The sequence below is a fragment of the Saimiri boliviensis genome, chromosome 21, assembly GCF_048565385.1.
Source record: "Saimiri boliviensis isolate mSaiBol1 chromosome 21, mSaiBol1.pri, whole genome shotgun sequence".
Classification (NCBI taxonomy): domain Eukaryota; kingdom Metazoa; phylum Chordata; class Mammalia; order Primates; family Cebidae; genus Saimiri; species Saimiri boliviensis.
The window spans coordinates 4,131,555-4,159,280 of record NC_133469.1 but is presented as its reverse complement, the minus strand read 5'-3'; the positions used below and the strand labels follow the sequence as shown (position 1 = coordinate 4,159,280).

The 27,726-nt window shown below is 39.0% G+C and overlaps 1 protein-coding gene across 2 annotated transcripts in view; it reads left to right on the top strand.

The window, feature by feature from the left end:
* The window catches only part of SMC1B (structural maintenance of chromosomes 1B), an 83,073-nt gene that overhangs the window by 33,591 nt on the left and 21,756 nt on the right, over nucleotides 1-27,726 (top strand). For both annotated transcript variants that reach the window (XM_039463154.2, XM_039463153.2), the window contains exons 12-15: nucleotides 241-387; nucleotides 23,024-23,161; nucleotides 23,729-23,845; nucleotides 25,187-25,293. In XM_039463154.2, the coding sequence (XP_039319088.2) occupies nucleotides 241-387; nucleotides 23,024-23,161; nucleotides 23,729-23,845; nucleotides 25,187-25,293 (509 nt within the window). The remainder of the gene's footprint in view (nucleotides 1-240; nucleotides 388-23,023; nucleotides 23,162-23,728; nucleotides 23,846-25,186; nucleotides 25,294-27,726) is intronic.

The following is a 27,726-nucleotide window of genomic DNA, read 5'->3' as shown; positions in this document are numbered from 1 at the left end:
TGATAAAAGACTAAATCAATAATTTTATTCCCTAGAATTTCTTTGGGCCTTAATGAAATGGGTTTTATATTTGTGGTTTACTTGTTTGGGATCTCTTCATAAACTAGATATTTTATTAGTAAAGTTCATTAAGTGGCTTTTCTCATCTGTTTTATTCTCAGCTGTAAAAATTGCCACATCATGTCCTTATTTTTATCTTTATGTACATGTCTCCAGGGTAAAATACTTTTAATTTTACAGACAGTAGCCCTTGATGGAACATTATTTTTAAAATCTGGAGTGATCTCTGGAGGGTCAAGTGACTTAAAATACAAGGCTAGATGCTGGGATGAGAAAGAGTTAAAGAATCTAAGAGACAGACGAAGCCAGCGAATCCAAGAACTAAAGGTAAATCCATACCATAAAAGTTGTAATATACCAAGTAGAATAATTACGTTTTTAAACTAGGTGGGTTTTTTTTTAATATAATAACATTGCTGTTTCCATAGTTTAAAAATTCAAATAATACAGAATGTAATAAAAATGAAAAATAAAACTCTTTCCCTTAATCTTCCTTATATGTCAGTGGTATTTACAAAACACAGTTTGATGCATAGCTTCCAGAAATTTTCTTTGTGTGTGCAAGTGTATGTATTATTTTTCCTATTTTCTTTGTTTTATGATAGGTTCTTGCTATAAATATTGCTTGCAGTAAGTTTTTCATTTAATATCATAATGTTACTTTATTTTTAACAAACCCTGCCTAGCTGGTATTTCATAGTATAGATTTTATTTATTTACTCAGTCCCCTGTTGATGGACTTTTTGGTTTTTTGCTGTTACAAATGCTGTAGAATTTCAGTCTCTCCCTCTAGAGAAGGAGAATAACATAGTACCTAAGAATATAAATTCTGTAGCCAAGCTGCCTAAGTTTGAATCCTGGCACTGCTACTTACTAGTGATATGACTTTGGTCAAATTATCTAATCCCTTTATAACTTCATTTTCCCATTTGTAAAATGGGAATAATTAAAGTACCTTCTGTTTAGGGTTATTATCGTAAGGATTAAGTCAAATAATCCAGATAAAATACTTAAAACAATTCCTGGTATATGAAGCCCTATATTGTGTGTTGTTATTATTGCATATTTGTTTGTTATAAATATATCTTTAAGATTTATGTATTTAAAACATTAATAGATATTGGTAAATTCCCATCAAATGAAAACTTGTGGTAAAGTGTGCATGTCCCTAGATTGCAGTACTGGATATTAGCAAATATATTAATCTTTGCCATTCTGATTGGTTAAAAAAAAAGTGTAAGTCACTTGTTTGATATGCTTTTATTTTTTGAGGCAGGGTCTTACTCTGTTGCCCAGGCTGGCGTGCAGTAGCACCATCTCAGCTCACTGCAACTCTGCCTCTCAGCCTCAAGTGATCCTTCCATGTTAGCCTCCTGGGTAGCTGGGACTTACAGGTGTGCACCACCACACCAGTCTAATTTTTATATTTTTTGTAAAGATGAGGTTTCACTGTCTTGCTCAGGCTGACCTCAAATTCCTCGGCTTAAGCAGTCTTCCTGCCTTAGGCTCCCAAAGTGCTGGGATTATAGGCATGAGCCACTGTGCCCAGCCTTATAGGCATTTCATAAAGTATAACTGAGGTTGGGCATTTCCTCATGAATTTAATGGTCCTCTGTCATTTTTCCTTCTGTGAATTTCTTATTTTCTCTGCACATTTTTTCTAGTAGATTGTTTCTTATTTTATTACCTATTTTAAGAATTACTTGCATTAAATTAGTCCTTAGTCACATATATTGTGAACATTTTTCCATTTAACTTTTTAGTCAGCCTTAGTTGGAATATAATTTATATACAATAACAGTCACCAATTTTAAGTATAATTTAGTAAGTTTTGACAAATGTATGTAGTCACGTAACTACCACTGCACTCACGATATAGAACATTTTCATCACCCCTCAAAATTCCTTTGGGTTTCTTTTAGTTAGTCCCCTCTTCTGGCCCCTTTGGGGACTCACAGTCCAATCTACTTTCTATTATTACAGTTTTTCCTCTTCTAGACTTTCTTACAAATGGATTCATACAGTCATTAGTCTTTTTTGTTTTCTTCACTTAGCCTAATATTTTTGAGATTCATGTTGTATGTATCAAAAGTTTATTTCTTTTTAATTGCTGAGTATCTCTTTGACATTAACTTTGTTCTGTCATACATGTGTTTTTAATCCTTAGCCAAATTTATTAATCTTTTATAACTTCAGGATTTTAGGATGTGTTATGCTTAGAAAGACCTAATTCTTTCTGAAGATCACAAAAGAAGTTCCATACTGCTTCCTTCTAGTGCTTTTGTGTGTTTTAACATTTGTATTTTTTATTCATCTGGAATTTATTTTGATGACTGGGGATCCAGCTTTATTTTTACCAACTGACTTACCATTTTACAAAAGTATCATTTGTCGAATATTCCCCCATTTATTGAAACCAAATTTTACAGATGCTAAATCAATATAGAATGCATTCAGATTATTATTTTTTTCATTTAGTTTTCTTCCTTGGTTGATTCAAGGCGAAACCCCATGTCTACCAATATATATATATGTATATATATATAAAATATATATAATTATATATAAATATATGTATTATATATAAATATATGTATAATTATATATATTTATATAAAAATATATAAATATGTGTGTGTGTATATGTACATGTGTATATATATTTTCAAGAAGATATTTTGGCAAAGTTACTTGACTAATTTTCATCTTTTTCTGAAGCATAAGACTACATTTTATGTTTTAATCTAAGGTATAGAAATATTCAACTTTTAAAGATTTTACAGATTTAGGCCTAGGCACAGAGAAAGTTCTGGGAAGATGGCAACTTGAAGTGAATTTTGCTTCCCATCCATATCCATGCTAAGCTCCCATCTGTCTGTCACAACCTGAACCAAGTGGTAACTAGGTGGGAGTGCTGTCTTTGGTTCTAAGGCAGACTGCTAGGAAAAGCAGATACAGGGCTTCCTCTCTTATTAATGTGAAGAGTACTTGGGTAAGAATCGGGACATAGTGGAATCCTGGGAGTAAGTTAAACATTTGTCCCATGTGAGGATGCCTGGTCTTCTTGAACCCCCATGAAGCTAAATACTAGCTTAGCAGGAAGTTTGTGGCTTCCCTATTCCTGAGTTTGGAAGAGTCGAGAGATGCCAGAGAGAAATCTTTTCCTCTACCTCAGTGTGGTCTCTGTCTCAGGATGGTACTGATAATCTTCTCTTGTAATCACTGGCCCCCACAGTGTAGAAAATCCTTGTGGAGTGCTGCTATTTAGGGTACTTTAATACTCAGACATGATCCTCATTGGGCAAAGAAATACATAAAAGTGTCTGAGGTTTTCTAGGAGCCAGGTAACAACTTCAACAAAAAAAGTAAAGGAGCATTAAGGAAATTCAGTGTAGTGTCGTCCTTCCCCTGCCGATCCCCAATGCACAAAAAGATTTTCTAGGACTAAAAAACATACTTCTGACCAGGCGTGGTGGCTCACACCTGTAATGCCAGCACTTTGGGAGGCCAAGGGGGGTGGGTCACCTGAGGTCAGGAGTTCCAGATCACCTGGGCCAACAGGGTGAAACCCTGTCTCTACAAAAACAAAACAAAACAAAACAAAACTTTTTTGTGTTTGTTTTTTAAAGAGACAGTCCTTGCTCCATCACCAAGGCTGAGGTTCAATGTTACCATCATAGCTCAGTGTAACACTGAACTCCTGAACTCAAGGGGTCTTTCCACCTCAGCCACCCAAGTAGGTAGCTAAGACTACAGGGGCGTACCACCAGCCCCTGCCAAATTTTTTTTAAATTTTAATTTTTTTTGTAGAGACAAGGTCTTGCTATGTTGAGCAGGCCGGTCTTGAACTCCTGGCCTTAAGCAGTTCTCCCACTTTGGCTTCCCAAAGTGCTGGGATTATAGGTATGAGCCACCACCTCCAGCCACAAACATATTTCTTAACTATAAAATGTAGTAGGTGAGTTGAAGGAAAGGATGCCATTGTTCAGAACCAAATTTGTAACCTGGCAGACTGAGTGGAAGAAGCAACTCAATGAGAGTAACAAAATTACAAAGATAAGGTATGAGGAAAATAGAGACTGAGCAGATAGACTCAGGAAACTTGATATGAGACTAATAAATTACTGAAAGGAGAGAAAGAACACAGAGGAGAAAATTAAATTAAAAATAAGATTTTTAATTTTTAATTAATCAAAATTAATTAATTTAATTTTTAATTAATTTAATTTTTAATTTAATTAATTAATTAAATTAAAAATTAAATTAAAAATAACTTTCTCTAAGGATCAACTTTAATTTACCAGTTGAAAGGACACACAGAGTTTTGTACGTTTGGTGAGAAAGGGCCCACAACACAGATCTGAGTATAACTCCTTAACCTGTAGGTTACAGAAGCAATGCTAAGCTACCTGCCCTTCAAGAAAAATTTCTTATACATTTAAACAACAACAACAAAAAACATGTATCAGATTGCAAAACTGGATGAGACTATGGAATAATAGCTAAAAGGAAGAGCACTACAACCCAAGATGTTAGTTACCTTTCAAGGATCGGCCAATAAGCAAATTCAGAGATCATCATCCATATACTCCATGTGACAGAAATACTGGAGAAAGTATTCGTAAGTGTCTGAGAGCAATGGCTCACACCTGTATTCCCAACATTTTGGGAGGCCAAGGCTGGCAGATCACTTGAAGCCAGGTAGGAGTTCAAGTCCAGCCTGGCCAACATGGTGAAACCCTGTCTCTACTAAAAATGGAAAAATTAGCTGGGCATGGTGGCTTGCACCTGTGATCCCAGCTACTTGGGAGGCTGAGACAGGAGAATCACTTGCATCCAGGAAGCAGAGGTTGCAGTGAGCCCAGATCATGCCACTGCACTCCAGCCTGGCAACAAAGCAAGAATCTGTCTCAGAAAAAAAAAAAAAAAAGTTAAAAAGCAAGTACTCTAAGCAGCACATGAATTAGAATAGACCTAATTATGATAAATGAAGAGCGCGGAACTAACTCAGCAAGGTCAAGGAGTTGGCAGTGAAGAGAAAGGTCAGTGTTCCAAAGGTCCCATCTGTGAGGGGGAGCCAGAGTATCCTAAAACCGTGTATCAGGGTGCAGAGGGACAGGAGGGGCTAGAGTGTTAAGAAGTATACTAAGCTAACACAGGGACAAATAGAAAATGAATAAAAATGAGGGAAAAGAATGAAAAGTAAGATGGAAGAAATAGAATTGTTGTATGTCGGTGATTACAGTAAACATAAGAAGATTTAAGTCTCCCATTAAAAGAACAAGATTCAAAGATTAAAAAACCAAGTGTTATTTACAAGAAGTCATTTTAAAACTGAATGTTGAAGCTGGGCACAATGGAGCAGGCCTGTAATCCCAGCACTTTAGGAGGCCAAGCTAGGTGGATCACTTGAGGTCAGGAGTTCAGGACCAGCCTGGACAACACAGTGAAACCCTGTCTCTACTAAAAATGCAAGTATTAGCCAGGTGTGGGGAAAAAGGAAGGCAAAAAATTGAAAACATTATTTTGAAGACTTGTAGCCACGAAAAATTAGAATTTGGTCCAAACTGTAAAAAATAATAAAAATTGAAAAACAGGCAAGACTGGAATCTAAAAATAGGTGTACTGTAGTTTTTGAAACACAATTTTTCTCTCCAGTTTTTCATTTTTACTAAAGACAAGTCTTGGTAGTACTGATTTGCTGTATTATTTCTTGGCCTGATGATGTCTATACAGTGTAGCAAGAATAATTTTTCTACATCAAGCCCAATCTCTAGAAAGAGTATTATAGTTTCCCTTTCATTATAGACAACTTGATCATATAGAAGTTTTTTTTTTTTTTTTCTGTAAATCCTTTTATTGTGGCTTATACAGACCATTCATAATATGCTTGAACTTTGTGGTTTGTCCTGAGCATCACTCTTTCTTTCTTTCTATTTTTTTACTTTTTTTTTTTAATTATATTTTAAGTTCTGGGGTACATGTACAGAACATACACGTGCCATGGTGGTTTGCTGCATCCATCACCCTGTCATCTACAACAGGTGTTTCTCCTAATGCTATCCCTCCCCTAGCCCCGAACCTCCCTGCTATCCTTCTCCTAGTCCCCCACCCCCCCAACAGGCCCCAGTGTATGATGTTCCCCTCCCTGTGTCTATGTGTTTTCATTGTTCAGCACCCACTTATGAGTGAGAAAGTGCAGTGATTGGTTTTCTGTTCTTGTGTCAGTTTGCTGAGAATGATGGTTTCCAGCTTTATACATGTCCCTGCAAAGGACATGAACTCATCCGTTTTATAGCTGCATAGAATTCCATGGTGTATATGTGCTACATTTTCTTTATCCAGTCTATCATTGATGGGCATTTGGGTTGGTTCCAAGTCTTTGCTATTGTTAACAGTGCCGTAATAAACGTATGTGTGCAGGTGTCTTTATAAGAGAAGTGATTCATAATCCTTTGGGTATATACCCAGTAATGGGATTGCTGGTTCAGATGGTATTTCTATTTCTAGATCCTTGAGGAATCACTACACTGTCTTCCACAATGGTAGGACTAATTTACACTCCCACCAACAATGTAAAAGCGTTTCTGTTTCTCCACATGCTCTTCAGCATCTGCTGTCTCCTGATTTTTTAATGATCGCCATTCTAACTGGCATGAGTTGGTATCTCAGTGTGGTTTTGATTTGCATTTCTCCAATGACCAGTGATGATGAGCTTTTTTTCATTTGTTTGCTGACTGCATAAATGTCTTCTTTTGAGAAGTGTCTGTTTGTATCCTTTACCCAGTTTTTGATAGGGTTTTTTTTTCGTGTAAAATTGTTTAAGTTCTTTGTAGATTCTGGATGTTAGCCCTTTGTCAGATGGGTAGGTTGCAGAAATTTTTTCCCATTCTGTTGGTTGCTGACTTGCTCTAATGATAGTTTCTTTTGCTTTGCAGAAGCTCTTTAGTTTAATTAGATCCCATTTGTCTATTTTGGCTTTTGTTGCCACTGCCTTTCGTATTTTAGTCATGAAGTCCTTGCCCGTGACTGCGTCCTGAATGGTATTGACTAGATTTTCTTCTAGGTTTTTCATGGTGCTGGGTCTCATGTTTAAATCTTTAATTCATCTGGAGTTAATTTTTATATAAGGTGTAAGGAAGGGATCCAGTTTCAGCTTTCTGCATATGGCTAGCCAGTTTTCCCAACACCATTTATTAAATAGGGACTCCTTTCCCCATTGCTTGTTTTTGTCAGGTTTGTCTAAGATCAATTGGTTGTAGATGTGTGGTGTCATTTCTGAGGCCCCTGTTCTGTTCCATCAGTCTGTATTCTCTGTTTTGGTGCCAGTACCATGCTGTTTTGATTACTGTAGCTTTGTAGTATAGTTTGAAGTCAGGCAGCATGATGCCTCCAGGTTTTTTTGTGTTTTTTTTTTTTTTGCTTAGGATTGTCTTGGCTGTGTGGGCTCTTTTCTGATTCCATATGAAATTTAAGGTGTTTTTTTTTCAGTTCTATGAAGAAAGTCAATGGTAGCTTGATGGGGATAGCATTGAATCCATAAATTACTTTGGGCAGTGTGGCCATTTTCATGATACTGATTCTTCCTAACCATGAGCATGGAATGTTTTTCCATCTGTTTATGCCCTCTCTTATTTCCTTGAGCAGTGGTTTGTAGTTCTCCTTGAAGAGGTCCTTCACATCCCTAATTCTATTCCTCGGTATTTTATTCTCTTTGTAGCAGTTGTGAATGGGAGTTCACTCATGATTTGACTCTCTGTTTGTCTGTTACTGGTGTATAGGAATGCTTGTGATTTTTACACATTGAGTTTGTATCCTAAGACTTTGCTGAAGTTGCTTATCAGCTTAAGGAGATTTTAGGCTGAGATGATGGGGTTTTCTAAATATACAATCATGTCATCTGCAAATAGAGACAATTTGACTTCCTCTTTTCCTAATTGAATACCTTTATTTCTTTTTCTTGTGTGATTGCCCTGGTCAGAACTTCCAATACTATACTGAATGGGAGTGGTGAGAGAGAGAGCATCCTTGTCCTGTGCCAGTTTTCAAAGAGAATGCTTCCAGTTTTTGCCCATTCAGTTTGATATTGGCTGAGGGTTTGTCAAAAATAGCTATTATTTTGAGATACATTCCATCAGTACCTAGTTTATTGAGAGCTTTAGCATAAAGAGCTGCTGAATTTTGTTGAAGGCCTTCTCTGCATCTGTTGATATAATCATGTGGTTTTTGTCTTTGGTTTTGTTTATGTGATTGATTACATTTACAGATTTGCATATGTTGAACCAGCCTTGCATCCCAGTGATGAAGCTGACTTGATCGTGATGGATAAGCTTTTTGATATGCTGTTGGATGCAGTTTGCCAATATTTCATTGAGGATTTTCACGTCAATGTTCATCATGGATATTGGCCTGAAATTTTCTTTTTTTTTTTTTTTTTTGAGACGGAGTTTCGCTCTTGTTACCCAGGCTGGAGTGCAATGGCGCGATCTCGGCTCACCGCAACCTCCATCTCCTGGGTTCAGGCAATTCTCCTGCCTCAGCCTCCTGAGTAGCCGGGATTACAGGCATGTGCCACCATGCCCAGCTAATTTTTTGTATTTTTAGTAGAGACAGGGTTTCACCATGTTGACCAGGATCTCGATGTCTCGGCCTCGTGATCCACCCACCTCAGCGTCCCAAAGTGCTGGGATTAAAGGCTTGAGCCACCGCGCCCGGCTGAAATTTTCTTTTTTAGTTGTGTTGCTGCCTGGTTTCAGTATCAGGATGATGTTGGTCTCATAAAATGAGTTAGGGAGGATTCCCTCTTTTTCTATTGTTTGGAATCGTCTCAGAAAGAATGGCACCAGCTCCTCTTTGTACCTCTAGTAGAATTTGGTTGTGAACCCGTCTGGTCCCGACCCTTTTTGGTTGGTAGGCTATTAATTCCTGCCTCAATTTCAGACCTTGTTTAATTGGTCTATTCAGGGATTCAAATTATTCTTAGTTTAGACTTGGGAGGGTGTATGTGTCCAGAAATTTATCCATTCCTTCTAGATTGACTGGTTTATTTGCGTAGAGGTGTTTGTAGTTTTCTCTGGTGGTAGTTTGTATTTCTCTGGGATCGATGGTGATTACCTTTATCATTTTTTAATTGCATCTGTTTGATTCTTCTCTCTTTTCTTTTTTATTAGTCTGGTTGGTGGTCTATCTATTTTGTTGATCTTTTCAAAAAAACTAGCTCCTGGGTTTACTGATTTTTTTTTTTTGAACTTTTTTGTGTCTCTGTTTCCTACAGTTCTGCTCTGATCATAGTTTTTTCTTGTCTTCTGCTAGCTTTTGAATTTGTTTTATCTTGCTCCTCTAGTTTTTTTAATTGTGATATTAGGATTCGATTTTAGATCTTTCCTCATTTCTCTTGTGGGCATTTAGTGCTATAAACTTCCCTCTAGACACTGCTTTAAATGTGTCCCAGAGATTCTGGTATGTTGTGTCTTTGTTCTCATTGGTTTCAAAGAAAATTGTAGGGTCCACCCCTACAAGGTCCTATGAGTCCCTCTCTACTGGTGCGGAAATGAGAAACTGTGGAAATAAAGACACGAGACACAGAGATCAAGAGAAAGGGAGTTTAGGTCCAGGGGTCTACTGCCAGCCAAAGCACAGAGTCCAGCAGTGGCCCCGAGTGTCTGGTCGCTCTGACTTTTATTGCATACAAAGCCAGAGGCAGGGCAGGTAGGGCAAGTCATTGGCGGTTAGTGATAGGGTCAGATAAATCACGTGTCTCGGAGACAGGGGCCCAGGACTTTCAAGTAGCTGAGGCAAGGAGAAAACCTAATGCGTCAGCATTTTTTCTGTTCTTGTCAAGAAAGAACAAAGACATTAAGATTTGTTACTTTTACTAATTTTTATCTTCTAAGAAAAAGAGAGGAACCAGGTGAGAAGGAACATGGAAGTAGACACAGAACACGACCGCTGAAGCACAGCGTCACATAGAGACAATTAAGTCCCCAGATGTCTGCAGGCCTCCCTGACAGTCACCAGGCCTACTGCAAGAGCTTGGGGGAACGGAGTTTTCTCCTAACTCCTCAGAGGAGGTAGACATCTTGGACGTCTCCTTCCATAGCTGTCTCAACAGTGAGTGTTTTCCCGGCCCCGGCGCTGCGCACAGCCAGGGCACCCTCCAGCAGCTCTTCCACGGGTGTGACAGAGGGCGTCTTGCCTCAGGATCGCCTCTTTGACACTGTTACTTCAGTGCCATGCTTCATGACCCAGGAATCATGAGTAAAATTAAAAGGTTATATTGAATATATATATATATATATATGATTACATATGAATATGTGATTATGATTATAGGAATAACTATGTGACTATATCTCTAATTCTTTTCTAGTTCAGTATTTATATGGGAACAGGCTGAGGCTTCAGACCCTTGTCTCAGCACTTGCAGGGCCTCCCACCCACACATCTTTATTTCTGCCTTTATTTCATTACCCTGTCGTCATTCAGGAGCAGGTTGTTCAGTTTCCATGTAGTTGTGCGGTTTTGAGCGAGTTTCTTAATCCTTAGTTCTAATTTTATTGCACTGTGGTCTGAGAGACTGTTATGATTTCTATTCTTTTGCATTTGCTGTGGAGTGTTATACTTTTAATTGTGTGGTCAATTTTAGAAAGCAACATAGTGCTGAGAAGAATGTATATTCTGTGGATTTGGGGTGGAGAGTTCTCAAGATGTCCATTAGGTCTGCTTGGTCCAGATCTGAGTTCAAGTCCTGGATATCCTTGTTAATTTTCTGTTTCATTGATCTGTCTAATATTGACAGTGGGGTGTTAAAGTCTTCCACTATTACTGTGTGGGAGTCTGCGTCTCTTTGTAGGTTATTAAGAACTTGCTTTATGTAGCCGGGTGCTCCTGTATTGCTTGCATATATATTTAGGAAAGTTAGCTCTTCTTGTTGCATTGATCCCTTTACCATTATGTAATGTCCTCCTTTGTCTGTTTTGATCTTTGTTGGTTTACAGTCTCTTTTATCAGATACTAGGATTGCAACTGCTTTTTTTTTTCCTCTCTCCATTTGCTTGATAAATCTTCCTCCATCTCTTTATTTTCAGCCTATATGTGTCTTTGCACATGAGATTAGTCTTCTGAATACAGCACACCGATGGGTCTTGACTATCCAGTTTGCCAGTTTGTGTCTTGATTGGGGCATTTAGCCCATTCACATTTAAGATGAATATTGTTATGTGTGAATTTGATCCTCCCATTTTGATGCTAGCTGGTTGTTTGCCCATTAGCTGATGTAGTTTATTTATAGTATGTTGATGGTCTTTACAGTTTGGTGTACAGACCAGTGCAGTGGCTGGTACTGGTTGTTCCTTTCCATGTTTAGTGCTTCCTTCAGGAGCTCTTGTAAGGCAGGCCTGGTGGTGACAAAATCTCTCAGCAGTTGCTTGTCTGTAAAGGATTTTATTTCTCCTTGCCTTATGAAGCTTAGTTTGGCTGAATATGAAATTCTGGGTTGATAATTCTTTTCTTTAAGGATGTTGAATATTGGCCCCCCCACTCTCTTCTAGCTTGTATGGTTTCTGCTGAGAGATCCGCTGTGAGTCTGATGGGCTTCCCTTTGTGGATAACCCGAGCTTTCTCTCTGGCTGCCCTTAGCATTTTTTCCTTCATTTCATCCCTGGTAAATCTGACAATTATGTGTCTTGGGGTTGCTCTTCTTGAGGAATATCTTTGTGGTGGTCTCTGTATTTCCTGAATTTGAATGGCCTGCTTTGCTGGGTTGGGGAAGTTCTCCTGGATAATATCCTAGAGAGTGTTTTCCAACTTGGTTTCATTCTCCCCATCACTTTCAGGTACATTGATCAAACGTAGATTTGGTCTTTTCATATAATACCATATTTCTTGGAGGCTTTGTTCATTTCTTTTCACTTTTTTTTCTCTAATCTTGCCTTCTTGCTTTATTTCACTGAGTTGATCTTCAGTCTCTGATATCATTTCTTCCACTTGATTGATTCAGCTATTGAAACTTTTGTATGCGTCACGAAGTTCTTGTGCTGTGTTTTTCAGCTTCATCAAGTTGTTTATGTTCTTCTCTATGCTGGTTATTCTAGACAGCATTTTGTCCGTTGTTCAAGGTTCTTCACTTCCTTGCATTGGGTTAGAACATGCTCCTTTAGCTCTGAGAAGTTTGTTATTACCCATCTTCTGAAGCCTGCTTCTGTCAGTTCATCAAACTCATTCTCCATCCAATTTTGTTCCCTTGCTGATGAGGAGTTGCAATCCCTTGGAGTAGAAGAAGTGTTCTGGTTTTTGGAAAATTCAGCCTGTTCATGCTGGTTTCTTCCCATCTTCATGGATTTATCTACCTTTGGGCTTTGAAGTTGGTGACCTTTGGATGGTGTCTCTGAGTGGATTCCTTTCTGTTGATGTTGAAACAATTGCTGTTTGTTAGTTTTCCTTCTAACAGACCCCTCTGCTGCAGGTCTGCTGGAGTTTTCTGGAGGTTCACTCTAAACTCTGCTTGCCTGGGAATCACCAGTGGGGGCTACAGAATAGCAGATTGCTGCCCGTTCCTTCCTCTGGTAGCTTTGTCCTGGAAGGGTACCCACCAGATGCCAGCCAGAGCTCTCCTGTATGAGGTGTCTGTCAGCCCCTGCTGGGAGGTGTCTCTCTGTCAGGATAGACAAAAGTCAGGGAGCCACTTAAGGAGGCAGTTTGTCCCTTATTAGAGTGCAAGTGCTGTTCTGGGCAGGGATATCTAAGTCTGCTGAAGCTGAACCCACAACCCTCCCTTTTCCCAGGTGCTCGGTTCCAGGAAGGTGGGGGCTTTATTTATAAGTACCTGACAGACTGCTGCCTATTTTCACAGATGCCCTGCCCAGCATGAAGGGAGTCTAGTGACAGTCTCCCTGCAGAGGCCTTGCTGAGCTGCTGTGGGCTCTGCCCAGTTGCTGTGTAAACTTCCCAGTGACTTTGTTTACACAGGTGAGATTAAAACTGCCTCCCTGAGTCTCAGCAATGGTGGACATCTTTCCCTGCAGTGAGCTCCAACATGTCAGCTCAGACTGCTGTGCTGGCTTCAAGAATTTCAAGCCAGTGGATCTTAGCTTGCTTGTCTTCATGTGGGTGGGACCTACCAAGCCAGATCACTTGGCTCCCTGGCTTCAGCTCCCTTTGTCAGGGGAATGAGCAGTTCTGTCTCACTGGCGTTGCAGACGCCACTGGGGTATGAGAAGAAGGGAAAAAAAAACTGCAGCTAAAACAACCAGTTTTGTGCTAGAAACTTGGGGTGCTGGTGTTGTAGGCACCAGAGGGAATCTCCTGGTCTCTGGGTTGTGAAGACCGTGGGAAAAGTGCAGTATCTAAGCCAGAGGCCAGAGTTTCAGGAAAAGTCCCTAATGGCTTCTCTTGGCTAGGAGAGGGAGTTCTCCCATCTCTTGTACTTCCTGGGTGAGGCGATGCTCCACCCTGCTTTGACTCGCCCTCCTTGGGCTGCACCCATTGTCTAATCAGTCCGCATGAAATGAACCTGGTACCTCAGTTGGAAATGTGGAGATCACCCCCATTCTGCGTCATGCTCGCTGGGAACTGTACGCTGGAGCTGTTCTTATTCAGCCGTCTTGGGGAAAATCCTTGCATCCCTCTTTCTTAAACAACCAGCCACTTTATTCTGGGACTCAATGTACTATACAAGATTCTTTCTCATATAAAATTATTTCTCTTTAAGCTTTCTTACCAAAAAAAAAAAAAATTAAACCTCTTTTTATAAACTTTACTTCTCTATGATTTCCTGATTCCTTTTACCTTGTTTTATACATAACCTTTAAATAAGCATTAAATTAGACAAAAATTGTTCTCCTTTTTGAAATGGACACTTTTTTTAAGAAAGAATATTTTCCTACAATATATTTTTATTGAAAAATACCCAAATAATGAAATATCTATTATTTAATATAACTTTAGATTCCAAATTATGATGTTTATCTACAAGCATTTATCCCATTACATTTGCCTAATTATTTTTAGTCATTTACCTAGATTATTTATGAAAACTGCAATAGTCATCATGTAAAGTTACGAAACCACCATTGCAAAATTAAAACTGAGGCAGTGAAAAACATCTGACTTAACTGACCCCACCTTGCTTCTGACCTCCAAGCTATCCTTGTTCGTTCCTGAGCATAGGCCAAACTAACTTTGGGAGGAAGCTAGTTTATAGTTCAGCTTTGAAACAAAGACAGTAAGAGTCCTTTCCCAAATCAAACCTTACTGCCTGTGGACTACACTGCCTAACGCCTCAAGATTAGAAGTTATGGTAATCTTACTAAATTCAAGATGTAGCTATTTTCGTTAAACCAATATCAATGTCTTATGTATTAAAAATTGCATAAGCAAACATCATTCTATCTTGGGCTGGGCTTATAATTTTGTAATCCTGTGCCAAATTTTTACACCTTATAGTAATTGGCAGGGATAAGGATGAAATTGCTTAATAAATGTAAATGAAACTGTATGCTGGCAATTCTTAAGACATTGCTAATATTTCTTTACCAATAATTTTAAAGCTAGCTTATTTATTAAAGATTTTACTTACGTCAACTTGAAAAAGCATTTGACTAGTCTTTTTTCCTGATAAAGGATTTGATTCAAGTGCTTTTATTTTCTCAAGCAATTTAGAGCTCTTTTATTATGTTTAATAGTGAAACTTTGTGTACGCATAAATGCATAGACATATTAGGCATACCAATAGAAGTATGTTTTACAGTTTCATAAAAAGCTTTTTTTCACCCTATCTTAGACTTTCAAATTATTGATAACTTGTTTCATTGCCCTAGGCAGTTGTCAGCTAAATAGCCTTAAATTTGCACTTTAAAGGAAACAACTCAGGTGAAAATCAAATGGCAAAATTTATATCATAAAATAGAGAAAAGGTCTGATATGCTAGTGGGAAATTAAAATGGATTTAATTGCAAATTAAACATAAAATAGAAATTATAAAGGCCCTTTAAATATACACACATACCCAAAGAGTCTATAGCTTTTAGACCACAACTTTAGTCAAGAGATAAATACAAATTCAACAGCTTGCAAACAAAAAACCTGTTGAATCCAAATGGTGGTTTTTATCTTAATAGAAAAATAACAGCAGATTTAAAGCAAGCAGAAAAGAAAATAGAGAAAAAAGGAAAACTTAGGAACTCCATAGTTTGCAGGTCAACCTTAAGGTTCTTTTTTCTTAATGTAAGTGTGCACAAAGACCACGATACTTGCGTTTTATATAAACTCTGGCCAAGTAGGAGTGCCATAAAACCTGTGGAATGCTCAAAAGGGGGTATTCTTGTTTTCTCCTCATTCTTAGATTGTTTCCCACTTTTTTTCTTGAAAGGGGGAAGTGCGCTACAGCCTAAGGTTTTTATGTGGTATATCAATGTGTGGTGTATCAATGTGTGCTGCTTGTGGAGGACTCCAGTGTGTCACCATTGAGTCATTTCCACCCTCTTAAGTGTCTCAGATCCTCTCTCTAGAGGGCTGTGACCTCTGAGAGGGCTTAAAACCCCAGGTGATCTACCCTATGTGTATTTCCTAGATGAGCTGTTTTTAAAATTAATTTTTGTTGGAGACATTCCTGTAGGGGCACTGCATGTTGCGGGGGTCAGCCCGCCAGACACTCCCACGAGGCCCCCAGTCACCCGGGGCACCTCTTGGCTGGGAGGAGCCAATGCCCTTTCTCTTCAGAGCTGAGAAAACTCAGTCTCTCACATATCTATGAAAACAACAGTTCAGTTCCTTATGCACATATACACAGGCAAGCTGAATCAAGATTAATTTTGGGAGAAAAAGCAATAGAGAAGACCCTTTAGAATGCATCTCTGCACTAGAATTAGGATCCTTAAGCAACAACTTTCTAGGAGAGAAAACAACAGTCATGACCACTTCCTGTAAACTGCCCAGCCACCCCTACCTTGTAGCTCTCATCTGCCGTTATACATGCCAAGGTCAAATCCTCTTACAGTACAAGGTAATCTCTGATACCTCCAAAGCCAAAGAGGTCAGGTTCACGCAATACAGGAATACAGAGCTTTAGACCTAAGACGAATCTGCCCATGACTCTCGAAACTCCACAAAGAAAACAGCACCCGAAAAGGGGTGAGGGGTGCCTCTGTTCTGAATTCTTCAAAGAGATTCAAGTCATTAGAAGCCTTCTCTAGATTTTTTGGTACTGCATATGGTAAAGGGGGAAAGAGGTATAGGGTGGAAAAAAAGTAAATGAAAGAACATTTGTTTTCGTTTTTTACAAGACAGGTAGTAACACAAAAACCAAGTGCATAGTTTCTTTTTTCTCTCTTTCTTGCAGCTGCGAGGAATTTTATCCAAATTAGATAGTGCCTGTTACCCATAATTTGGAATTCTCTCTTGGATTTAACCCAGTCAGGTAGAGTTAGTCAAATCTGATGAGAGAAAGACCAGAACAAACAACAAAAAAGCCCCAGCAATATGATCACTGAGTGCTCTAATGGTAAGGAGAAATTAAGATCAGCTGGTTGTTAAACTTTAGCCAAGACAAAACCTTGATTCAGTTACTTACTCTCAGGCTGAAAACTGCTTTCTACGATCCTAGAAGCAGGAAATCTCAAACTCATCTTCCCTACCAACAGTGAGCTCAGACTCCATAAATGAGTTACCTGCCTTCCCTTGTCATGGAAGCAGGAAATCCCTTCCTTGTTAGAAGCAACTAAAATTTAAAAAAAAAAAAAAAAAAAAAAAAGTGGGGGAGTTGTACAGCAAAATAAACTTTAGATCTTGACCCAGATCTGAAGGGAGAATAGGGATTCGCCGAAGGGGATGCTTCCAGACGTAGGCCAATTCTCCTATTGATTTGAACCATAAAGTTAGCACCAGTAGAAGGTTTGTCAAAGATCAGGGGAATATCCACTCAGAATCCCTCCGTGTTTACCAAAATGTGAACCCTGAATATCTGAAATAGGTCTCAGTTAATTTAGAAAGTTTATTTTGCCAAGGTTGAGGGCGCGCACCTGTGACAATTTCAGGAGGGCCTGACAACATGTGCTGAAGGTGGTCAGAGCAGTTTGGTTTTAAACATTTTAGGGGACATGAGACATCAGTCAGCATATGTAAGATGAACATTGGTTCAGTCTGGAAAAGGCAACACAACTCGAAGCAAAGGCAGTGTAACATGTACGTTTTTGGTGCCGCAAAAGAAGTAGCACTCAAATATAAATTTTCTGTCAGGCAATTCTACTTTGTTCAGACAGGGCACCGCTCACAGCAGGCTTGCCACAAGAGTGCAATGAACAAAGAAAAAGCAGGCATGTCTGGGTGTGGTGGCTCACGCCTGTATCCCAGCACTTTGGGAGGCCAAGGCGGGCAGATCACCTGAGGTTGGGAGTTCGAGACCAGCCTGGCCAACATGGAGAAACCCCATCTCTACTGAAAATACAAAATTAGCCAGGCATGGTGGTGCATGCTTATAATCCCAATTACTTGGGAGGCTGAGGCAGAAGAAGTGCTTGAACCAGGGAGGCAGAGGTTGCAGTGAGCTGAGATCGTGCCATTGCACTCCAGCCCGGGCAACAAGAGGAAAACTCCATCTCAAAAAGGAAAAGAAAAAGCAGGCATGTTTCTATCTAATGTGTCTGGCCCTTACTGCTGTGCCCTAATTCCATTGGCTGCAATTGGACCTCACTAGGCTACACCCAATTGGCTAACAACTTAAAACTCTCCTAAATAGGTAAAGGCAGAGGAGAACAAAGGGAAAGAGGAGGTAACTTGTGGAATGCTGAGAAAGGCGAAAACACTTCCAAATAAGGAATAGGAGGAAATTATGATCTAAGACTTGCCTGGGTTTGTCCAGGTATGTCAGGGCAGATATCTGAGCTAGAATGTAAGAATCAAGAGCACAGAAGACACTTCCTTATTATAACTGATCAGCAAAGGTTTTGGGGTAAATTAATTTTTAAAAGAAGCTACTGTCTCTATTCTTTTTTTTTTTTTTTTTTTTTTTTTGAGACGGAGTTTCGCTCTTGTTACCCAGGCTGGAGTGCAATGGAGCAATCTCAGCTCACCGCAACCTCCGCCTCCTGGGTTCAGGCAATTCTGCCTCAGCCTCCGGAGTAGCTGGGATTACAGGCACACGCCACCACGCCCAGCTAATTTTTTGCACCTTTAGTAGAGACGGGGTTTCACCATGTTGACCAGGATGGTCTCGACCTTTCGACCTCGTGATCCACCCGCCTTGGCCTCCCAAAGTGCTGGGATTACAGGCTTGAGCCACCGCGCCCGGCCTTACTCTCTATTCTTATTAAGCTAAGAGGAAAATTTTTGAAGAGGAATTTTCAGTTATTTCATTTTTCACAGGCAGGACAGCTTGAAGTCGGGGAGGGGGGTTCCAGGTCATAGGGCGATAAGATACAGATGGCTGCATTCTTTTGAGTTTCTGATTAGCCTCCAAAGGGGGCAGTCAGATACGAATTTCTCTCTGTGAGCAGAGGGGTGACTTGGATAGAATGGGAGGCAGGTTTGCTCTAACCGGTTCCCAGCTTCACTTTTTCCCTTAGTGACTTTGGAGCCCCACAGTTTATTTTCCTTTCACAGAAGTTACAAGTGCAGTTAGACACAAAATGAAATCATACAAATCTCTGACGAGAAAAATAACTTTGCTGATAAACTGCTATTTAAAAGCTACTACATTTAGTAAGATAATAGGAAGGCTACATAAATAAAAATCTGTCGTTTTTTTTCTATACTATCAAGAAGCATCTAGATCAGACATACTGGCTCATGCCTGTAATCCCAGTACTTTGGGAGTGCAAGACAGGAGGATCACTTGAGTCCCAGGAGTTGGAGACCAGCCCGGGGAACATAGGGAGAGACCCTGTCTTTACAAAAAATGCAAAAATTAGCCAGGCATGTGCTTGTAGTCTTGGCTACTGTGGACGCTGAGGCAGGAGGATTGCTTGATCCTGAGAGGTAAAGGTGATTGCATCACTGCCTTCTGGCCTAGGCTACAGAATAAGACACTATCTCAAAAAAGCATCTAGAAATGGAAAAAAGTATTCTGTTCATAATAGGAATAAATGTGAGGCCGTGTGTGTGTGTTTATATGATGGCACACAGAAAACGAAATTTACAGAAAACTAAATCTTACTGAAAGACATAAAACAACTGAAAGGAAAAATACACTATATTAATATGTCAGAAGTCGTCTAATATATAAATTGAATGCAGGTTTTTTTTTTGTTATCGTTGTTTTGTTTTGTTTGTTTTTGAGACGGAGTCTCACTCTATCGCCCAGGCTAGAGTGCAATGACATGTTCTTGGCTCACAGCAATCTCTGCCACCCGGGTTTAAGCAATTCTCCTGCCTCAGCCTCCTGAGTAGCTAGGATAACAGGCGCCTGCCACCATGCCCGGCTAATTTTTTTGTATTTTTAGCGTAGATAGGATTTCACCATCTTGGCCAGGCTGGTCTTGAACTTCTGGCCTTGTGATCCATCCACCTTGGCTTCCCAAAGTGCTGGGATTACAGGCATGAGCCACCGCGCCCGGCTGAATGCAGTTTTAATTAAAATACCACTAGGAACTTTTTATTGCTAAAATGATCTTCTGACTCTTACCAATGAAGAATTTCCTGAGACAAAACTGACAAAAGAGAATGAAGTAGGACTTCCCTTGAGTATGCAGAATACTCTGAAAAACCTTTGTAATCAAGTTAATATAGTATTGGCATAGGAATGGACAGATTATTGAAACAACAGGAATTCTAGAAATAGAGCCCAATATACTTAATAATCTAATGTTCAGCAAAGATGATGTTTCAGTTCAGTGAGAAAAAGATTATTTAATAAATGGTATTGGCACATCTGGAGCAAGTAATTTTGTGCCCATCTTACTGTAAACCAAAAGTATCTGAGGCGGTCTCAATCGATTAAGGTTAAGGACATGCCCGTGACACGGCCTCAGGAGGTCCTGAGAACATGTGCCCCAAGTCACCGAGCCACAGCTTGGTTCTAAATGTTTTAGGCCACTCAAGACATCAGTCAGTACATGTCAGAAGTATCTTCGTTAGGTCTAGAAAGGCAGTAGAACTGGAAGCTGGGGATTGGAGAAAGCACTTCCAAGTTACAGGTAGATTCAGAGGTTATGCTCCGCAGTTGGTTGAGTTTATCTAAAGACCTGGAGTCAATGGGAGGGAGTGGTTGTGGAGACCAAGATTTTTATTATACAGATGAAGCCTCCAGCAGGTTTTAGAATAGTCTAAGGTCTCTCTTAATGGTAATGCTGGTCAGCTGTGCCTGAATTCCAAAGGGAGGAGGGTATAATGAGGCATGTCTGACCACCCATTCCCATCATGGCCTGATCTCAGGTTAACTCTGGAATGCCCTTGGCCAAGAGGAGGGGGAGCGGTTCATTCAGTTAGTTGTGGGGCTTAGAATTTTGTTTTTCGTTTACATTATGATGTATATAAAAATAAATATCCAAGATTTTTTTTTAAATTCAGATGGATAAAAAAACTTAAATGTATTGTAATTTTTAAATGAAGACAAAAGCCTTTGTATACTTCGTATTTTTTTTTAAGTTTCAAATAAAGGTTCTGTCCTATTAAAGAACTGTTTACAAATTGACATGGCAAAGACATAGTAGAAACAGAAGGGCAAAAGTTAGGATCAGGCAGTTCACTGAAAGAAGAAATCCATATGGCCAGTAAACATGACGAAATGTTCAATACAGAATATAGTACTCAGAGGAATACAAATTAAGATGATACCTATCAATAAGACTTGGAAAAGTGTATATATATTTGTATATATATTACTTATTGCTGATGGAGATGTAAGGAAATGGGTACTCATACATTATAGAAATTGGAATTACTATAGCTTTGGGAAGTAATTCATATCAGCTATTGAAAACATGAATACCTTTGACCTATCAGTCTCACTCTGAGGAATCTATGCACGGCAATAAAACACTTGCCATGCCTAGGGTCCATGCTTGAGGGTCTATGTTCAGTTGGTCAGAGAGTCTCCTACAATGTCGTTGTAGCATTATTTGTGGTGACAAAAGTGTGGAAAGAGAATGTCCATTGTTAAGAGAGTAGTTGGATAGCTTTGATACAGTCAGACTCTGGAATAATATGCAGCCAGGAAAAGAATGAATTGAGAGCTTCATCAGTTGACTTTGTGAGTAACTGAGTCAGAAAAGCAAGGCAAGAAAAGCGTGATTCATACGATTCTGTGTCTGCAATTGTTAACAGAAAGAAATCCTGTAACTTACTTGAAGAGAGTTATTCTGAACCAAGTATGAGTTACAGCCCTCAGGAGATCCTGAGAACATGTGCGCAAGGTGAACGGGGCACAGCCCAGTTTTATACATTAAAACGCCTCCCTAAAGGGAGATGTGAGACATCAGTCAAATACATGTAAGATGTACATTGGTTCTGTCCAGAAAGATGGGACAGCTTGAAGTCGGGGCTTCCAGGTTATATGTACATATAAAAATTTTCTGATTGGCAATTGGTTGATTTATTATCAATAGAAAGGAATGTCTGTGTTATGATAAGGAGTTGTGGAGACCAAAGTTTTGTCATGCAGATGAAGCCTCCATTAGCAGGCTTCAGAGAGAATAGATTGAAAATTTTTTTTTTTTTTTTTGAGACTGAGGCTCTCTGAGTTGTTTAGACTGGAGTGCAGTGGCGTGATCTCGGCTCACTGCCACCTTCACCTCCCAGGCTCAAGAGATCCTTCCACCTCAGCCTCCCAAGTAGCTGGGACTACAGGCAGGTACCACCGTGTGGCTAATTTTTTTTTTTTTTTTTTTTTGGTAGAGATGAGGTTTTCAGGCTGGTTGCCCAGGCTGGTTTCAAACTCCAGGGCTCAAGTGGTCTGCTCTTCTCGGCCTCCCAAAGTGCTGGGATTACAGGCATGAGCCACTGCACCCAGCAGAAAATGTTTATGAGACTTAAGGTTTGTGTTAATGTTTAATGCTGGTTGGCTTTTCCTGAATTCCAAAAGGGAGAGGATACAGGGAGGCATGTCTAACCACTCTTTCCTGTCATGGCGTGAATTAGTTTTTCTGGTTAACTTGAAATGCCCTTGCTGAGAGAGAAGGGTTCCATTCAGATGGTCAGGGGGTGGGCTTAGAATTCGTAATTACTTACGGTTTACACGAAACAAGCGTTAAGAAACCAACATATAGTCTGGGTGCAGTGGCTCACACCTGTAAATCCCAGCATTTTGGGAGGCTGAGGTCAGGAGTTCGAGACCAGCTTGACCAACACGGAGAAACCCTGTCTCTACTAAAAATGCAAACTTAGCCAGGCATGGTGGCACGTGCCTTTAACCCCAGCTACTTGGGAGGCTGAGGCAGGAGAATGGCTTGAACCCGGGAGGCGGAGGTTGCGGTGAGCCGAGATCACGCCATTGCACTCCAGCCTGGGTAACAAGAGCAAAAACTCCGTCTCAAAAAAAAAGAACCACCAACCAACATATATAGGTGAATATGTATACATATATATCAGAAGGACTTAAGAGTAAGAATAGTAGAAGAACATGTACTAGGGAGTCAATCTGGTTGAGTAATAAGGTGAGTGAAGGAAGAAGGGGATGAAGGAGGCAAGCCACAATCTAAAGATGCACTAAAAACAAGGCCATTTTATGACCCTATTTATGTCGTCAATGTGTGTTGGATGTACACACACCCCTCTTCATTTTCCATTTGTAATTCTTTCCTGTTAAGCATTGTTAGTGTTTTTTTTTTTTTTTTTTTTGAGGAAGCTGCATGGCATTTTGGTTACTCCAGATGGCTAAAGTACTTAATTGCCTAGTCTCTTACCGGAAGAAAGAGAGGTAAAGTGTGGTTGCGGTGGGAAGTAAAAATCAGTGAATTATTACATATGAAAGCGCTTTGAAAAGTGAAAGTGCTTTCCTATCATAAAATATACTCATATTTTTATTTCTTTTTAGGATTTAATGAAGACACTCCGCAAAGAAACAGATTTGAAACAAATACAGACTCTGGTACAGGGAACTCAAACTCGACTCAAATATTCACAAAGTGAACTAGAGACAATGAAAAAGAAGCACCTTGTTGCTTTTTACCGGGTAATTTAGATTTACATAAAATATGATGGGCATTTGACCCAGAACATAGAATTTCAGGAATTAGATTTATATAGCTCCATGTAATTTTTAGATACTTTTATTTTTTTCGAGACAGTCTCACTCTGTCACCCAGGCTGGAGTGCAGTAGCTCTTTCTCTGCTCGCTGCAACCTCCGCCTCCCAGATTCGAGTGATTCTCCTGCCTCAGCCTCCTGAGTAGCTGGGATTACAGGCATGTGCCACCACACCCAGCTAATTCTTGCATTTTTAGTAGAGACAGGGTTTCACCATGTTGGCCAGGCTGGTCTCAAACTCCTGAGCTCAGGTGATCCCAAGTGCTGGGATTATAGGCATGAGCCACCGCACCTGGCCAATTTTAGATACTTTATCCCATGATTGAGATTATATTACAGTCCCTTAATTATTTTCTGAGGTATTTAATCTTTTATCCAGCTGAATTCATCTTACAGATTTTTCTTTTATTCTAAAAGACATCTATCACATTTTTGGCTTCACTATATAAAGCTAAAACAGCCGCGCTAAAAAAATTTTTCTCTTTTGTTATTAGGAACAATCTCAGCTACAAAGTGAACTACTAAATATTGAATCTCAGTGTATTATGTTGAGTGAAGGAATCAAAGAACGACAACGACGAATTAAAGAATTTCAAGAAAAAATAGATAAGGTCAAGAATGTTATATTTATACATAAATGGTATATATAGTTATAGGCTAGATTCTAGATTTAGGGCTTCTTGTGCAAAAGCAAAGGTTGACAGGTAACAGTGCCCTATCAGAAACAACAATGTTGTAAGCTAAGTTTTATTGGTTTGCCAAATTAATTTTTTTTTGATAACCTCTATTACTCACTTAGAGACAATGACCTGTGCCTACTCTCTGCTACACTCCCAACCCCTCCTTGCCCATTGTAAAAAAATTATAGTCTCTTTCTTTTCTTCCACTTCCCTAATACTGTGAAGGAAAGAACTGTCATTCAGTTTCTCTCTTAAGGTTACTTATTAATTCAGTAGTATTTTTTTTAAAAAACACCTATTCTGAAGCAGGCACAGCACTTGGCTCTAGGACAATAAAAATTTGGTCATCTAGTTTCTGCTTAAAAAGGGACAGAAACTTTCTGATTTAATTCTACCCATTGCTTTTAGGCCTGACCTTTATCACATGATTTGGAATCATACTTATTTTACTTCCTAATTAGTTATCTCTCTTCCAGGTTAAATATCCCTAATTTCTTTACTTATTTCACATTACCATGTATTTAAGACCAGCTCTGGCAGCCCTCCTCTGGATGTCTGTCAATGCCCCAGAACAGAGCGTGGTTTCCAGATACTGTCTGACCAGTACAGCAGCCTGTGGGGCTTTATGTATATAACTGTAGCTTTCCATGATTTGGATTATCTGGTCATCTAATCATAACTTACTACTGCATTAGTCATATCACATTCATATTTAATGTATATTTAACTAAATCTGAACATGTTTAAAATGTCCTATTAAAATAGATTTCTCTCATCCTATAATTATACATAAAAATCAGAGCTTTAAAGCACTGAGGTTAAATTTTACTTTGTTGAATTTCCCCGTTCTAGTTTTCCCAAATCTTTTTCATTCTTAATTCTGTGCCGCATTCCACTTGTAATTATACTGTCAAAGGTACTATTGGATTACTCAGACGTAAAGAATCTTTTCTTTATTTGTGTAGAATATTTTGGTGGGTCTACAGTAAATGGAATTCTTCCACTTTTATACTAAATACTCATAAAGCCAAAACACTTAATAAGCCCAATTATGAGCTTTCTTAGTTTTTTTGAATAAGAAATTTGGAAGTAGATGGGCATAATTTATGGAGTTGAAGAAGGAGAAAGTACTGGCTTTTCAGAATACAGTAATGCTTGGTGGGATTAGTTTATGGCCTAATTCAGGAAAATCTTGGAGGGAAAAACTATATTTAAGATGATATATTTCTTAAAATTGCTTATTACATCAGTTGTTTTAAAATAATTTAAAAGGTAGAAGATGATATTTTCCAACACTTCTGTGAAGAAATTGGCGTGGAAAATATTCGTGAATTTGAGAACAAACATGTTAAACAGCAACAAGAAATTGATCAAAAAAGGTATTTTTATAAAAAGATATTGTTAAGAAGCTCACATATATAAATATAGCTATTATTTCATAATTTAGAGGAATTATGCCTGAGTTTCATTTCATCAAGAAAAAGCTAGTAAAAATGTATATTCTTAGAGATCTAATTTTTTTGTTCCACAATTTTTTAGAGAAAGTACAAATACACAGAATAAGAGAATAGGGGCATAATTATACACATACTGGTTATTAAAATAATAAGCCAATAATTTGCTTGTCTGTAAATATTGATATATGTAGATGAAATTGGTCATTTTCAAGAAATAATATATATTACCAAAAATTATCTCAAACAAGATAGAAAATTCTAAGATGGCTAGTTACAACAGGAAGAGAAAGTAAAAAGGCTTCCTACTTATCCCATTGCCAAATGCACCAGGTACATATAGCTACACCGGTGAATTATCCCAGCAAACTTTAAAGGTACATGTAACTTTACTGTTTAATTTTTAAACAGATGTTCAGTATTAAGACTGTTTCGGGCTGGGCATGGTGGCTGACGCCTGTAATCCCAGCACTCTAGGAAGCCAAGGTGGGCAGATCACCTGAGGTCAGGAGTTCAAGATAAGTCTGGCCAACATGGTGAAACCCCGTTTCTACTAAAAATACAAAAATTAGCCAGGTGTGGTGGTGGATGCCTGTCATCTCAGCTACTTAGTAGGCTGAGACAGGAGAATCTCACTTGAACCTGGGAGGTAGAGTTTGCAGTAAGCCAAGATTGCGCCATTGCACTCCAGCCTGGGAAACAGCAAGACTTCATCTCTCAAAAAAAAAAAAAAAAAATTTGATTCCAGAATTCAAAAATGTTACATACACAATAAGAAACTAAATCAATCTCATCTACAAATAACCAAGTAAAACAAGGTTAAATGCAAATCAGCAGTACAACAGCAAAATAAAGTATCATTATCGAGTGGGCTTTATATCAGAACTATAAGGATGGTTCTGTATTAGGAAATCTATTGTTGTAATTAACCATATTAAGGATCACAGAAGAAAAATCATATGATTAAGGATGATGAAGAAACACTTGACAAAATTCAACATTCATTCTTGATTGAATATTCTTAGGATGTGAATACTTAAGATATCTATGATATGAAAAAATACATCTGAGAAATCAGCATTGTGGTTTCATGGTTTCACTTCCTAGTAATGTCAGAAATGAGAGATACTTGGTATCACTATTATCTAGATACTTGGTATCACTAGTATTTAATATTCTTCTAGAGATACTAGTCAATAAAATTAGACAAGAAAAATAAAGTATACAAATTTGGCAGTGATATCACCAAAATGGTAGAATAGGAGCAATCTGGCTTCACTGCCCGCAAGAGAAAACCAAAACAAATACACAGTGCTGAGATTGTCATCAGCAATATCCCGTCATTCAAAAACAAGAATGAGAGAATTCCTGAAGCCACAGAGAAGTGAAAAATCTTGCAGATAGTAAGAGAGTTGGGCTTTTATATCTGGGGTGCTCTTCTCCCAATATATCAGGCACCATGTGTGCAGAAAAATTTCCCCTGAGTCATGGTTACTACCCTGGAAAGAGTCAGATCAAGGTGGACAACCAGCTTCCTCACCATGGGTTCCTTGGCAGCGGACCTGCCTGACTCAGCCCAGAGGAAGCATCACAAGTACCTGAAGGGGAAGAAATTCCTGAAGACAGACAGAGACAAAGCAGGGAAGCAGAACTACCATCCCCAGTCCAGGAAACACTGCTGTGTTAATTAGTCAAAGGAGACACCATATCAGAGTGGCTGTTCAACAGTGCTAACCAGTAGGAGGTATGTTCCATAGGTCCCCTGGGCTCCAGCCTGTAGCCAGCCTTCCCAAACTGTCAGGATATCCCCTTTGGTACTTCCCCCATGCAAGATAAGCAATGCTTCAAAGTTTGCTGGAGCCGAACAAACAAACTTAAGGCATCATCTGGTGCTGAAAAGTAGGCAGTGACCCTATCGGGGAAAATAAAAAGGTACCTAAGAGGTATATTGCCAGTAAATTTCTAAGCAAACATAACCAATAAAAAAAAAAGAAGCCATACAGATAACCCTTTAATGTTAAGACATACATCCACAAAAAGCAATAGCAAACGGATCCATGACCTCCCAAAACAGACAAAGCAAGGAGCCATTGACTGAGCCTAGTGAGACTAGTAGGCAAGCTCTCTGATCAAGAACTCAAAATCAAAGTTGTAAGGAAACTCAGTGATCTCCAAAATAACAGAAAAGCAACTCAGAAATTTATCAGAGAAGTTTAACAAAGAAATTGAAATGCTGGAACTGAGAAATACGTTTGCTGAACTGGAAACTTCATTAGAGGCTGTCAGCAGCAGAATGAATGAAGCAGAGGAAACAATCAGTGAGCTTCAAGACAGCTACAGGAAAAGAGAAAGAATGAA